Source organism: Octopus bimaculoides, chromosome 26 (assembly GCF_046866305.1).
Source record: "Octopus bimaculoides isolate indiv1 chromosome 26, ASM4686630v1, whole genome shotgun sequence".
NCBI classification, from domain to species: Eukaryota; Metazoa; Mollusca; class Cephalopoda; order Octopoda; family Octopodidae; genus Octopus; species Octopus bimaculoides.
The window spans coordinates 22578071-22595056 of NC_142953.1; the positions used below are offsets into that span (position 1 = coordinate 22578071).

Consider the following 16986-nt stretch of genomic DNA (forward strand, 5'->3'; position numbering starts at 1 on the left):
ATTGGTCAGCAGAAGGTCAAATCCAATCCTCCAGGCTTTGAATCAGGAATATTCCAGTCAGTCATCTCACCATTTTTCTTTTGTTTCTTCTCCAAGCAGTGTTTGGTAAGGATGGATCCCGTTTGACAGCCACACTACTTGAGACCAGCAAGTTTGAGGATATAACTCAATGACTTTAATAAGGTTTGATCTCAAGATCAGTAATTTAAACCTGTTAGCATTCTAATTACTCTCTCAAACGTTAATGCATATTTATTCTGATTAAAAAAAAAAAAAAATTATCCTACATTATCACGTAGCTTTGAGATTTCAATGATGTGATTGTTTACTGTTAGAATGACATTGTAGGGTAGGTGTGACAGGCCAGATATGGTTAGTTTGAACATAGTACAGGTAGAATATTTGGACTGGACATGGCTTAATCCTTTAGCATTGAGATTACTCTGTCAAATGTAATCCTTACTTATCCACATGGTTTTGAATTAATCATGCATTCTCTCAGAGTTTCAAGGTTTCAATGGTGTTTGTTTGTTTTTAGAATGATATTGTAGGGTAGGTGTGAGGGGCTGGATCTGGTCAGTTTGAATATAAAACAGGGAGAATATTTGCACTGGACATGACTGGTTTAAGTGCGAAAGGGTTAACGTGAAAGAAATTGATCATTGATAGTTTAGTAGGGAGTCAGAGTGATGAGGTCAGTAGTGATAAATAGTGTAGAGGAGGGCATGGATGGAGAGGTACGTGGATGGAGAAGGGTGTGGTCAGTGATGATACAGAATGTGATCACAAGTGGTAGTGTGTGGATGGATAGCTGAGGCAATGTGTGATTGGAGGCCATGGTCAAAGATGACGGTGTAGATAGAGAAGGATGTGGCCAGTGATAGAAGAGGGTGTCATCACTAATGGAAGGTGTGGTCAGCAGTGATACTGTGGCTGGAGGAAGGCATGACCAGTGGTAGCAGTGTTTGGATGGGAACAAAAAAATGCCAACATTGATGGAGGGCATGGCCAGTGATGAAAATGATGGAGAAGGGTGTGGCTAGAGGAAGGCATGGTCAGTAATGGTAGTCTGTGGCTAGAGCATATGATCAGGGATGGCACAGTGTATGTGACAAGAGGAAGGTGTGCTTTCTGGCTGTATACTACCTTCAGATTAATTACTGGTATGTACTCATTACCTATTTTTCTATCTTCAATCTCATTGTTTATATAGACGTATTCAAGTACAAAACATCATAACTTCCAGTGCCGGCTTTAATTTCTATAGAAAACCTATGGAGAAAACTTTATAAAGTGACTGAATCGCACTGCTAACACAGGTAGGACACAGTAGTGACTTATAAAGCCTTTAATTTACTTGGTACTATATCATCGGTACATGATGAAATATGGTCACTCTACCAGTATGTACCTGTTGGCAGGAATCTGTGAACTATGTAAAATTGGTCTATATTACACTGCTAAACTTAGTGGCTATTTAAGCATTATGTTTCTGGATGGTTAATGGGTTGGATGTAGAACTGAAGAGGGGGCAAAAACTCTTGAAATATGCATATACAGCAATCCCTCGACTATCGTGGGTGTTATGTTCCAAAACTTCCCACAGAAATAATTAAAATCTAAAAAAAATATAAATACCTATTGGCTGCAGAAATCTGCAATATACTGAGGATTCCACAATATAAATTCAGATATATTAGCCAGAAAAATCCATGAGGTACTGAGAGTGTGATAAGTGAACCACGATATCACGCGGGATTACTGTACACTTATTACTTAGTTTTCTATTTTCAATTGCATTGTTTACACAGGGCATATTCGTATACAAAATGTTGTGACTTTCAATAGTGGGTCAGAATTCTGTAGAAAATCTGTAAAAAGCGACTCCCTCCAGAGAAAAGATAAGATTTGACAAATGACGGATATTTGGTGGATCATTTTGAGCAAGTGTAGACAATCTTTTTTTTCCAAGAAACAAGCCATGAGATATGGATCATCATCAGGTGGGCCACAATGCTAGTAATTTTTCGTAAGGCATGCCAATCACAAGCTCCTATGGCCCATGGGCTGCCCATCACTGACTTACAGCAATTAACGAGAAACAAGAAACTGAGAAAAGATTTCTGGATGTTGTTGTTGTTAACTCGGTTCAACTTTGACCAAGCAGACTTCTGATACATCCAATCCAACTGTGACCACCTCATCATTTCAGGAGGTTATATCAAGGGCTATGTAACAGTCAATGTGTCTATTCCTTGCTCAAGATGGCAGGGTGGGATTTCAGGATGATTTGTCAGCTATTTCTTGCTAGCTATCACAATGAAGTACCATTATTAATGCACAATGTCTGATGTGTTTACATCCCTGTCGGCCCGAGGCTATAGTAGAAAACACTTGCCCGGAACCATGTGGTTGGTAACCAAGCTACTTACCACACAGCCACTCCTAGGCTGGAATCTCTTCCTAATGCTAACCACTTCACAGTAAGCAATTTTGGTGCTGCTGGCACTATTGAAGTAACCAAGTAACTCACATGTCAACAGTCTCCGGGGGGGGGGGGGAGATGTTGCCTGTCTATGCTAGATGGGGGTTAGCGCATGAAGGAAAACACTGGAGAGGAGCAGGTTCTTGTTGTAATGGGACTTCATGGCTACTCCCATTTAGGAGAAAGAGAGAGAAAGAGAATGAACTAGAAATATCTCCAAGGAGATAGGGAGTGCAGATTGCAAGGGTGAATGGGAGAAAAGAAGATTGAGAGGAGGAGGTGCAGGAGTTAGGGAGGCGACAGATATATACATAGAGGTTTGCTGCACCCAGAACCAGCCCTGAGTTGGAGTTACAGTTTAAATTGAATTTGGTACTTACATATCTACAGTTTCCTGTTAATACTTGATACCTTCATGGTTGTTTTACTTCACTATGAACCCTATCTTATTGTACCTAGCCATTTCTAGCATCCTATTTGTTGATGTGCCTAGATTCTATTGAATCCCCTCTCTTTCTCTATTTATACACCACACACACACACACATATATATATATATATATACGATGAGCTTCTTTCCATCTAGTAAATCCACTCACAAGGATTTTGTCAGCCTGGGGCTATAATAGAAGACACTTGCCCAAGGTGCCATACAGTGAGATTGAACCTGGATCCATGAGGTTGGGAAGCAAACTGCTTAACTAGACTTCATGTCTAACAGGAGATATTAGCTAAGAGTGCAAAAAAAACAACAAAAAAAAAACAAAAGCGTGTGTGGTGGGTGAGGAGACCAGATTTTAGAGGGTTGTCTTGAATAAAAATCAAGCAATGGGCCACAAAAAAGAACCTCAGGCGTGGCTGTGTGATAAGAAGCTTGCTTCCCAACCACATGGTTCCGGGTTCAGTCCCACTGAATGGTACCTTGGGCAAGTGTGTCTTCTACTATATCGCCTTGGGCCGAACAAAGCCTTGTAAATGGATTTGGTAGATGGAAACTGAAAGAAGCCTGTTGTATATATGTATGTGTGCGTGTGTCTATATATATATGTTTGGGTGTGGTTGTCCCTCAACCATCGCTTGACAACCGATGTTGGCGTGTTTAAGTCCTCGTAACTTAGTGGTTCAGCAAGAGAGACTGATAGAATAAGTACTAGGCTTACAAAAGAATAAGTCCTGAGGTTGATTTGTTCGACTAAAGGCAGTGCTCCAGCATGACCGCAGTCAAATGACTGAAATAAGTAAAAGAATTCAGATGCACACATGCGTGCGCGCATATATATATATATATATATATATATATATATATGTGTGTGTGTGTGTGTGTGTATATGTATATATATATATATATATATATGTGTGTGTGTGTGTGTGTGTATATGTATATATATATATATATATAAAGATATGCATATACATACATAGACAGAATGGGCTTCCTTCAGTTTCTGCCAACCAAATCCAATTACAGACCTTTGTTTCACTCAGGACTACAGTAAAAGACACTTGTCCGAGTTTCTCCACAGTGGGACTGAACTCAGGACCACAAAGTTAAGAACCAAGCTTCGTAATCACACAGCCACACCTGTGCCTGTATCTGAAGCAAAAAAAAAAATAATGACTGGATGGTCATGATTGGACTACGTGATCAAGTCAACCTGGAACTAATTAACAAATAATTTATCACAAATAGATTATCAAGACAAAATGCAGGTAAACACAGGTGTGTCTCAACTCAAAACTAGTCATACAGGTGTTGTGATTGTTTAAGGTCAGGTTACAGGTGAAGCTAAATGAAACAACAGGTGTGAATGTAGGGTCTTGGAGAAAGAGTAACCAACTGATTAAAGCAGTGTTACACAAACTCATTTTTACCTGTGGACCCCTTTTGGTTCCTATTTTACTCTTCTGGACCCTAATGGCCATTCAATGTTTAAAAAACTCTATAATTATATTTTTCCAAATGAATTGCATAAAAAAAGAAGATTTTATAAAGTTAAGAAGTGTAAACAATTTACAAAGAGCCCCTTTGGTCTAGAATGACCATGGGATTGCAGCTAGAAAGTTCCCCTCCTGGTACAAGTCCAGGCAAGGTTGTTTATGGAAGACCAGCAGTCACCCATGCATACCAGCCCTCCCGTCTTCACGCCACAGATGTTATCCAAGAGAAAGGCAAATGCTGATACAGTTTGGCACCAGTGACATCACAACTCATTTCTACGGCTGAGTGAACTGAAGCAACGTGAAATAAAGTGTCTTGCTCAAGGACACACCACACAGCCCAAGCTGGGAATCAAACTCACTACCTCATGATTGTGAGCCCGATGCTCCAACCACTGACCATATATATATATATATATATATATATATATGTATATATATATATAAAATTAAGGAGAGGAGGAAACAAATTTGAAGGCTTATGTATATATTCATTCAATCCATATTAACGAAGTTCTCCTTGGTATACAAAGTCCGCATTCATCTAAATGATATATAAAAATTTCTAAGAATTTATAAATACATACATATACATGAACATTTATAAATATATAAAAGTTCATACACATATAAAATTTTACAAACGCATAAAAATTCATAAATGTAAGTACATAAAAAAATTATCTGAGTCTATGTGTATATGTATGTATTTATAAATTCTTGGAATTTTTTTATATATCATATAGATGAATGCATCTATGTATGCACTTTGTATACCGTGGAGAATTTCGGTAATATGGATTGAATGAATATATACATCGGCCTTTGAATTTGTTTTCTCCTCTCCTTAATTTTATATTCCTGAATCTCTATCAGAGCACTACTCAGTTGAGCTGTATAAAGTGGATATATATATCACCCATTTCTTCATTGCTCTCTCTCTACATTATATATATAAAGTGCAAAGATCCCCTTCGGTTATGAATGACCATAGGATTGCACCTAGAAAGTTACCCTTTGAGGCACAAGTCTGGTCAAGGTTGCTTATGGAAGACCAGCAGTCACCCAGGCATACCAGCATTCCTTTCCATGCCACCGATGTAATCCAAGGGAAAGGCAAAGGGGCCGATACAGCTTGGTACCATTTCTACAGCTGAGTTAACTGGAGCTACTTGAAATAAAGTATCTTGCTCAAGAACACAACACACAGCCTGGTCCAGGAACTGAACTCATTACCTCATGATTGTTAGCCCGATGCTCTAACCACTGAGCCATGTGCCCTCTTTAAACAATTAATTGCACATAAATTTTAACAACAAAATCTTATATGGACCCCAGTTAAGAACCCCTGGTCTAATATATTCTTGTTGAAGATGCTTGTGATTTGAAGAAAGTTTGGCTGAATCCTGATGGGTTAATCCAAGCAAACTCAACGGGTCAGTTCCAGTTGGTCAGACCTATGTTAGAAAGCATTCCAACTGTGACCATCACTACAGTTTTAATGTCTGATATTGTACATGAAGAACTTGGAACTGGCACTATCTCAGGTACAACAAAGAGTCTTCAAGCTGATCAGATCAACAGAACAGCCTGCTTGTAAAATTAAACATGCATGTGGCTGAGCGCTCCAGACACATATATCCTTAACATAGCTAGCTCTCAGGGAAATTCAGTGACAAGGCTGGTCCTTTGAATTACAGGTGCAACTCATTTATGCCAGCTGAGCAGAACAATGTGAAATAAAGTACCTTGCTCAAGGACACAAGGCACCATGGGGTATTGAACTCACAGCCTTATAATTGTGAGATAAATACTTAATCACATCAAGAACTACATTGTTCCAAATGGCCATCTACGAAGATGATGGAATGGCATTTGGAGATCTTTGGCTGCTAATTCTAGCAGGTCAAATAATTATATGGAGCAACTACAGGTGAACTGCAGCCCATGGGACAATATATAAGGATTTCAAATTTTGGCACCAGACCAGAAGTTTAGGAGACGGTAGGGCCAGTCAATTACATTGACCCCAGTGCTCAACTGGTACTTATTTTATCAACCCTGCCAAAATGATGAAAAGCAAAGTCGACCTCAGCAGAATTTGAACTCAGAACATAAAGATGGACAAAATGAGCAAAGTTCTTTGGCTGGCATGCTAACGATTCTGCCAGCTCGTTGCCTTAAAACTGACAATATATAATAAGCAGAAACAGGTAGGCAGAATTAAGAGACATTTTGTTGCTAATTCTAGCTGGTCAAGTAACTACATGAAAGTCCCTAAGGTGTTAGCAGGGTGTTGGATCCATAGGTAGAATTGAGAAATATAGGATCAAAAGAGAAAGTATGCAGAATTAAGAGAGAATTGGTTGCTAATTCTTGCTGGTCAAGGAATCATGTAAAAACTCTATCATCATCAACATTTAACGTCCATTTTCTATGCTGGCATGGGTTAGACAACTTGACAGGAACTAGCAAGGCCAGGACCCATACTAGGTCCCATACTCTGTTTTGGCATAGTTTCTACAGCTGGATAAACGCCCTTCCTAACACCAACCCCTTTACAGAGTGGACTGGGTGCTTCCTGTGTGGTATTATCACCAGCGCTTTTTAAGTAGAAAGCACTCCTTCTTTGGCTCAAAGTCACAGAGAGTTAGCAGGTGGGTGGGTGAATCCTAAGGTAAAACTGGGAAAGTAAGCAGAAGACCAGGCTCATGTTAAAACACCCATCCGTCTACCTGACCCCATGGTAAGTAAAAATCAACAAAATAAAGGGCTGGAAGAAGTTTAAGGAGCTGTTGTCTCCAGTGGAAAAGAGAAAGGTCTTCATCCTTCTTCGTACAAAAGGATAGACTGTATGCGTGTCTTTAAGGTGGTCCCTGATTGAGCAGATCTACAAACAATATTGATCATCCCATTTTTTTTTAACGTTTTTATCCAAGCATGGCCATGTGAGTTAGAAGCTTGCCTTGGAATCCCTGAGTGGCACCTTGGGAAAGTGTCTTCAAATGTAGCCCTAGGCCAAGCAATGCCTTGGGAGTGGATTTGCTAGATGGAAACTGTGAGGAATCTCATATATATATATATATATAGGCCCAAGTGTCACTGAGAGGTGTAGGCATGGCTGTGTGGTATGAAGTTTGTTTCTTAACTACATGGTTCTGAGTTCAATCCCACTGCATGCTACCTTGGGCAACTGCCAACTGCCACAACCCAGGGTTAACAAAGAGGTCTTGTTAGCAGATTTGGTGAACAGAAGCTAAAAGAAACCTCTCTCACACACATATATATATATATATGCCAGTGCCTCCTGACTGGCTTCTGTGCTGGTGGCACGTAAAAAGCACCCACTACACTCAGAGTGGTTGGCATTAGGAAGTGCATCCAGCTGTAGAAACCTTGCCAGATCAGATTGGAGCTTGGTGCAGCCTCCTAGCTTGCCAGTCTTCAGTCAAACCGTCCAACCCATGCCAGCATGGAAAAAGGACATTAAACGGATGATAATGATGATGGTACAGATATAGGTACACATATCCACTCTTACCCCATGGACCAAGTCCTTCATAGAGATTTCAAAGTTTAAGTTCAAATTATTTGCGCTCTACTATGTGGGTTTTCTATGTTGAGCTTTTCCAGCTCTCACCTTTGGATTATATATAATATAAAAAAGCTTAGTAAAAGTGCTGTCATCCTTACATAGAAGGTTATCCCTTACAGGTGCTGGTGCCACATAAAATGCACACGTGACGATGCTGTGTAAAAAGCACCTAGTATACTGTTAGGTGATTGGTGCTAGGAAGGGCATCCAAGAACCGTGCCAAAACAGACAACTGGTGTCTGGCCAGCTCCTGTCAAATCATCTGACCCATGCCAGCATGGAAAATGGATGTTGAATGGTGATGATGATGATAACATAGCTGTGTGTTAAGAAGTTTGCTTCCCAATCACACAGCTCTGCACTGACCAAAGCCCTGTAAGTGGATTTGGTATATGGAAACTGAAAGAAGCCTGTCATATAGGTGTGTAGATATGTGTGTGTGTATGTTATAGTCTCCTTGAATGGCTATTGCGTAATAGATGTTTGGCCATGGGAAAATGTTACCTTGTTTGGCAACCAGGAACAGCTGACCATTGAAAATCAGCCTCAAAAAATTCCATCCAATACATGTGAGCATGGAAAAGCAGACATGAAAATGATGATGACAATGATGGTATGTGTGTGTTTGTCCCCTAGACTGCTTAACAACAAGTGTTAGTTCGTTTGCATACTTATGACTTAGTGGTTTGACCAAAGAGATTAATAGAACAAGGATCAAACTTTAAAAAAAAAACTGAATTCAATTGATGCCGTGCTCCAGCATAGCCCACAGTCCGATGACTGAAATATGTAATAGCTATCCAATGTGTCTTTCTACAGTGTGATCTGAAGGAGAATTAGCTGCTATTTCTAACAGCCCTATTAACTCCACAGGATCAGTAAGATGTGTGAAGGTACATAGTGAGTCTAGGACATCGATGGTGAAAGATTAAGCAGAGATTAACAAGGAATAAATGAACCAAGACCCACTGGAGGTTTTTATGGGTTTTGGGAGATTTTTATTTTCACTTGCAGGGTCTGAAGGAAGAGACGCAGTGCCAGGCCTTCATAGGGCCTCCAAAATTCAAGACCGTTGAGACTGACGTCATCAATGTTCTGCTTAAAATGTCACAGAACAACAAGAAAGACATGAGCAGAGAGGAAACCCCAGAAGCTAACATACTGATGAGGATGAACGGCGTCAAGTTGTTAGCGTAGGAGCTGGTGGTGGTTTGTGGGGGACACGGAATTAATGATGAAAAGAAGGGAGAAAAGTGCTATGAGCAAGATTGAATGGTGGTGGTGTGTGTGACCAGTTAGCTCTGAGGAGCAGGTGGAGGTGCATGGCTTAGTGGTTAGGGTGGCGTTGCACTTATGATCATAAGATTGTAGTTTCAATCCCTGGACCAGATGATATGCTCTTGAGCAAAGCACGTCATTTCATGCTGCCCCAGTCCACTTGGCTGATGAAAGCGAGTTATCCTGCAACCTATGTATCTATATGATTCAAGAAGGAGCTAGCAGAGGGGCAAAGGCCATTCTAGTTGCAGTAGAAAAGCCAGAGAGAGAAGACACAGCATGTTTGTGGGCCAGAGGAGGATGCAGTGAGTCTATGATTGATTCCATGCCAATTAGTCAAGTGGCAACGTCCATGGTCCAAGACATCTGCATTCTAAGATGACTGTAGCACAGGATGTCTATGGAATAGATTGTCTGGGATCTTGGATGTTTGCAGCCTATCTTTACATGTAACATATGATGTCTATGGTCCATCTCTACATGTGATCTACAACACCTGGCATCTCAGATGTCTGTATCTAATGTTAACAAGAAAGACAGTGGAGACGTGGCTAGCCATAAAGGGAGACAGTTTGTGCCATTTAGCCCCAAATCAATCCTGACTGAAGACCCATGATCAAAAAAAATCATTCCAGTGGCGACCATCCCATCTTTATAAATACCCAACATTGTACTGTCTAAAGTAGTGGTCCTCAACCACAACTCCCAGGGACTCGTATGGCCCCCAACAGTCTTCCTTCTATAAATATAATAAATTTTTCTTTAATTGACCTGTGTTTTATCTTTATTGATATGGGACCCTAAAAAATCCAGGTTTTGGATCTATGCTGGATATTAAAAAGGCTGAGAACCACCGATCTAAAGTGTCCTTCTTTTCCTAAGACAGGACAGTGTGGTTTGGGTAAACCTGGTAATAATTTCTAGCAGGTTGAGAGTATCTCATATGTAGTGGGGGTGTTTGTGGGGACAGTGATACGGAACGAAAATGGATGACACCTGTTGATGGTAATAATAATAGTTAAGCTGCAGACCAGTTGGGATTATGTAAATCCATGATCACAGGTGAGCCAGACTTGACCTTCTTGACAGCAGAGAGGGACCTGAAGGTGACTTGGCTGCTAATTCTAGGAGATCGAGTTTTCATGAAGAAGCACTTTGTGGGTGTTGACAGTTGAAGGAGTAAGAAAGATATGAGAAGGAAATTGTGAGGCCGGTAGGAGAGGATTTCTGGATGGTGAGTCACATGGGTGGAGAGGTGTGATGGCACAGGACTGCGAGATGTGACATGTGGTACTAGAGATACATTTAGTCGGTGTCAGTGTGGAAGTATGGGGGATAAACGGATGTTGAAACAAAGAAGATGATAATGAAGACAATAATGAGGATATGTAGTCACTTAGAGTCTCTTGTATATGAGAGTACTAAAAACTAACTTATAAAGGGAGACAATTTCAAAACTATATATATACATATATATATATATAAATGAAATATATATATATATATAAATGAAATATATGTGTGTATATGTATATAAAGAGAGAGTATGAAACGTGTGTGTGTATATATATATATATATATATCAACTAGATGAGTTTGAAGTTACCATTAAAGAAGGTTTATCTTGGTTGAACTTGGAGTATGTATATAAAAGTATATAAATGTGTAAGTATAAAGATATATATGTATGTGAACAGACTCTGCATGAAGAGAAGACAACCACCATGTGTGTGTGTGTGTGTGTGTGTGTGTGTGTGTGTGTGTGTGTGTGTGTGTATATATATATCTCAACTAGTTGAATTTGGAGTTAGCATTAAAAAAGGTTCATCTTGGTTTCACCATTCTATCCTTGTTCGCTGCAAATCAAGGTTTTTCTTTAATTCACCTGAAACAGAAAACGTTTACCAAGAGGGTCCAAAAACTTCCCCCCCCCCCACCAAAACAGAACCAATAATAACAGTAAATAAACCAACAAAAACTCATCAATATATACACATACATACGTAAAAACACATTATACATGGGTGTATATAAAGTACATATTATTTACAAGACAATAAAAGGGGAGGGGGAAAGACAAAAAAAAAAAAAAACAGTGTAAGCATAAATAAAATTGTTGAACTTCTTTCAAACTCAGATAATTTACAATTTTTGAACAAACTGTTTAAAAAGATGCTGCATAACACAAGCTTTCAGAATACACAGAGGTGTTAAACAATACATGTGTATGTGTGTGTGTGTGTGTGATTGTGAATGTATGTGTGTGTGATTGTGAATACGTGTGTGTGTGTGTGTGTGTGTGTGATTGTGAATACGTGTGTGTGTATGTGTGTGCATATAAACAATGCGTATAAATATTCAAATTTATATACGCATGCACACGTACCATGCATATATATATGTATGTATATATATATGTATATATATATATATATATATATATACATGCAAACATACACATGATTAAATGTGTATGCATATATATATATATAGGTATAATGTATGCTTATAGATGTGTATTGATGTATGTATGTGTATATATATATATATATATAGATACATACACACACAAAAATACATGTTTAAATGTGTGTGCATATATACATAGGTTTAATGTATGCTTATAGATGTGTATTTATACATGTGTATACATACATATATATATGATGTATATAGATGTATAGGTAGATGGCTGTATGATGTTATGTTTGTACATCGATGCCATTTGATAGTATGTATGTTCAGAGTGTTTATAGATGTATATATATACATGTTTGAATATACATATATATATATATATATATATATATATATATATATATGCATATATTTACACATATACATGTATAATGTTATGTATGTATATATATATTTATAAATACATATGATGTAGATGTATGTGTATATAAATATATTTATGTGTGTATATATATATATATATATATATATATATATATATGTATATGCATGTGTATATGTGAAGATACATATGTATATGTGTGTATATATCTGTACATGTCTTTATGTACACACACACACACACACATATATATATATATATATATATATACATTTACATTATGTATATATATATAAAGTATGTACATAGATGTATATATATATATATATATATATATATCTGTGTATGTATATATCATCATCATCGTTTAACGTCCGCTTTCCATGCTAGCATGGGTTGGACGATTTGACTGAGGACTGGTGAAACCGGATGGCAACACCAGGCTCCGATGCTGTGCATGTATATAGATGTACATGTGTGTGTGTGTTTATATGTACCTATGTATGATGTTATGTATGCATATGGATGTGTGTATATATACACATACACGCAGTATTGATAACATAAGAAATACCATTCCAGTAAGGTTTACCGTTTTACAAAACGTTGCAGGTCTTTTCTTCTTCTTTTCCTTCTTCATTTTTAGATTTTTTCCCAGAATCTTTATACATGTTTTTTAATGATTTGCAGTTTTCTTCTTTTTTTTTCAACTTTTTTTTTTACTTTTGTTTGTTTACCAGGAGTGGGGGGTGGGGGACAGGGAAGGGACATTTGTTTTTGCACAAAGATAAGGAGGAAGGGACTGCTTTTTTTTTTTTTACTCTTTTCTGTTTTGTTTACAAGTTTTGTTTTGTTTATATATATATATATTATTATTATTCTTTTTTAATTATTATTTGGAATGCATTTTTTTAAGTTTCTTCCCTCGAGAGGCCAAATATGTTTTTCTAACTTGGCTAAGTAGAAGATTTAAAATGTTATTCACTTTCTGAATGATCTCTTTTGCTACAGCATGGTCTGCCTCAAAATCGTAATGTCTGTAGTCATGACCAGCAAAGCAGATCAAACGGAATATACTTTTACCATTTGATTTCTCTTCAAGTAGGTCGCAGGCAGCGATCATGTCTGCCTCATATGTCACAGCCTTCTGACGAAAAAACAACGCCGTACCCTTACTGGCTACTGGGTCAATCTCAACCTTTTCACCGCTTACCCCTAAGTGTACTTCGGTGTTGATGCGAAGTCGCTGCACCAGGTTCACAATGTAGCTTTTGTATTGAGGACTCATGAAGGTGGTCGCCATGTCGTTTGAGTCCTGGAAGTCGATTTCTTCGATCTCGCCCCGAGTGCTATGTTCGCGGACAAGACAGAAATCAAAATTGTCCAGATTTGAAAGAAGTGTGTCTAAATCGACAGCAACACCTGGTTCCTTCTGTTTCTCAAGAATATAGTTCATTCCTGGTAATAATTTGATTTTCCTCTTTTTCAACACTTTGGTGAGGATGTCTCGCAGAGGTTTCGTCAAATCCTCCTCTTGGAACTTGTGGAAACCCCGATTAGGTACGTTCACTGTAATGATAACGGAATTCTTCATTGGAGGTGATGGTTCTTCGAGTTCCACTAAGGCAAGCTTACTGAAGCCGAATTTCGATACGGGTTCCCGGTTGTCCAAACTTGGAAAGTCCATGTCGACCTCTCCATCGTCTTCTGCAATATGCAGGCTGTACATGGAGGCATTGTCCTTGAGAGAAGGTTCTCGTCCCTCGTTGGTATATTGCCAACATATCAAGCCGATTAATTCATGTACTTTGGCATTAACAACAACTACCACATGCATGGGAAAACCGCGGTCTTTAGGCAAGGCCATAGTAAGAAAAATGTCTATTTTCTTGGTGGGTACCACAATCTGAGCTTTACCATCGTATTTAGCATAATCTAGAAAAGGGTTAGACATAATTCCTGTAGAGGTTTGCAATTGCTGAGCAAGCAGAGAAGATGCAGCTTTATGGACACTGGTTTTCGTCGGCAAAGGAATCGGTTTCTTTTCAAACATATCATCATGATCACCATCAGGATTGCAATGGCCCGCTGTCGTCCTCCACGATATGTGCGTCACTTTCACCTGCTTCCGTTTCTCTTTCTTCATCCTTTCCAATCGTTGGGCAGTGTTCGATCTGCGTCGATGAGCTCCGTAATCCATATCTGGCATTATGTCATACGAACGACACAAATCCCCGTCGTCTAGATCAAACAGACAACCGTCAACACCACCATCGTGGTTCGAATGGATGTATCGCGCTGTTGTTGTTGTTGTTGCTGCTGTTGGCGTCTTCGTCGTCGTCGTCGTCGACGTCGTTGTCGTCGACGACGACGACGACGGGGTCCCGCGACCCCCACCGCTATCACCACCACCACCACCGCCATCACCCTCGGCATTCCACCACAAGGGGCGTTTTTCTTGTGCTTTCTCGTGTTCTTCGCCTTCAATAATCATCTCATACATTCCGGTATTATCGCTTGTAATAAAAGAGTTCCGGATATGCGAGATTAAAAAAACATAGTCGTCCATCATGGCCATGTTTTTGTAGTGAATAATGTTATTGTTGTTGCTTCTGTTGGTGTCTACCCCCCAGCTTTACAAAAATTACGGTCCGTCGGAGTTTGTGTGTGTTTGGTTTGCGTTTCTGGTCAAGGTTTGCTTGGGGTTTGGTTTGGGGGCTTGTTATGTTTTTTTTGTCTTTTTTTCCTCTTCTTTTTCTTTTTCTTCTTCTTGTGTTGGCCAACTACGGTAGATTTTTTGTACAATTTCGCATTACATTTTGTGTAAGCATGCATGAAGTTCAATCCTGGTATTTCGGTTGTTTTGCGAAGGTGTAGTAGAAGGTAAGGTGAAAGAGTAGACTCTGAATGAATTGTGGGTGATGGAGGGGGTGGAGTCGCACGAGAACAGACCCCGTTTCAAGGTAGAAAAACATTTATATATTCATACGTCAGATACATACATATATATATATAACTATGTATATATATATATATATATATATACACACATTAAAAAAAAAAAAACCTACTGATAATAAAACGATGTTAGCCCAGATGCATTGTAATTAATGTCTTATAATTATGAATGTGAGAAAAATAGGGATAAATGTCTAGAGTTAATGCACGGACAGTAAGAGCGGCAGGTGAGGTAGAGACAACGGCTGGGTTTGATCGCGGTCGGGAACGACCGCCTTGGGGCGAAAATGCCATTTTTCTTCTTAAATGTCTATTATATATGTATATATATGCGAACGACGGACACACTCCCAGACACACACACACACACACACGCGCGCGTAAACACGATATATATATATATATATATATGTATAATCAAAGAATCAAATGAACTTCACCTGCCCCCAGTGAATATTCTGTGTTTTTGGTAATTTCTTTTCTTTTCCTTTTTTAGACGATATAATAATAGTATTAATAATAATAATAATAATAGTAGTAATAATAATAATAAAGACAACGTACCCCTCCTTTTCTGATTAGTACAGAAGCGGGAGCTGTATACACAACATGCAGGAGAGAATAGACATACGATCACATAGACATACATATATATATATGTATTTATATATATATGTATATGTATGTATACATGTACATCAGATAAGCACGAATTGTATGTACAACATACATACACTCAACAATATAAAAATATATATATATATATATATATATATATATATATATATATATCTATCACGGAATAGCAGTCTCAAGTAATTCGACTGTACCAATAATAAGTGTTGCAGCTCATAGCAAGGCCGTTCTCGATTATTCGGGGTGGGTAGCAGAATGGTCCACGGTGTTGTGAGGAACGTCTGGTTACTGTATATCAACAAGGGCGACCGAGTAAATAGGTAAATACGGGAGAAATAAGGGAGACACACGTCGTCAAAAAGTTGTACCTTTCCCTGCCATTGCGATTTTTTTTTATGGTTGTTTTTTTTTTTTTTCAAAAGCGGAACTCTTGTGCGTTGTGAAACTACGAAGAGCGGCTGCGCAGTGCGGCTGCTTCCCTGACTTGGGTTTTTCTTTTTGTTGTTTGCTTTTTGTTGGTTTGTTTTTCTTTTTTTTCTTTTTTCTCTTTTTCTTTTTGGAGTCAAGCATTTTCAGACTTCTCCACATTTCAGGGAACAGCAATACTTTTAACTCTTTTCATAGTCAAAATAAAAATAAAAATAAAAAAACAAGCAAAAAAAAAGCGGTAATGAGTGAATCGACTGGCACTGAAACATTATGTAGTGTGTGTGTGTGTACGTACGTACGTATGTATGTACGTATGTATGTACGTATGTATGTATGTATGTATCTAGCTGTCTGTCTGTCTGCAAGAACATGCATTTATTTTCGTGAATTCTCCTATATATATATATGTATATATATGTGTGTGTATATATGTATATATATATATATATATATATATATATATATATATATATATATGCATGTATATGTGTCTGTATATATCTATCTATCTATCTATCTATCTATCTATCTATCTATCTATCTATCTATATATATATATATATATATATATATATATATATATATATATATATATATGCTTATATCATCTTCATCATCATATAATGTCCGTTTTCCATGCTGGCATGGGTTGGACAGTTTGACAGTTTGATAGAAGCTGGCCGGGTAGAAGACTACACCAGGCAATTGTGTCTGTTTTGGCATGGTTTTTATGGCTGGATGCCCTTCTTATCACCAACCATCCCATAGAATGGGCTGAGTGCTTTTTATGTAGCACCAGCACGGGTGAGGTTAGTTTTCACATGGTCTGTACAGCTGGATGCCCTTTCTAACACCAACCACCCTACA

The 16986-nt window shown here is 38.4% G+C and overlaps 1 protein-coding gene across 1 annotated transcript; it reads right to left on the reverse strand.

The window, feature by feature from the left end:
• Window positions 1-11278: 11278 nt before the first annotated feature.
• LOC106868855 (target of rapamycin complex 2 subunit MAPKAP1) lies at window positions 11279-16181 on the reverse strand. The gene has a single exon (XM_014914298.3). It carries the CDS (start codon window positions 14672-14674, stop codon window positions 12989-12991), a length of 1686 nt encoding a protein of 561 aa, XP_014769784.2. The 5' UTR covers window positions 14675-16181; the 3' UTR covers window positions 11279-12988.
• Between the last annotated feature and the right edge of the window lie 805 nt (window positions 16182-16986).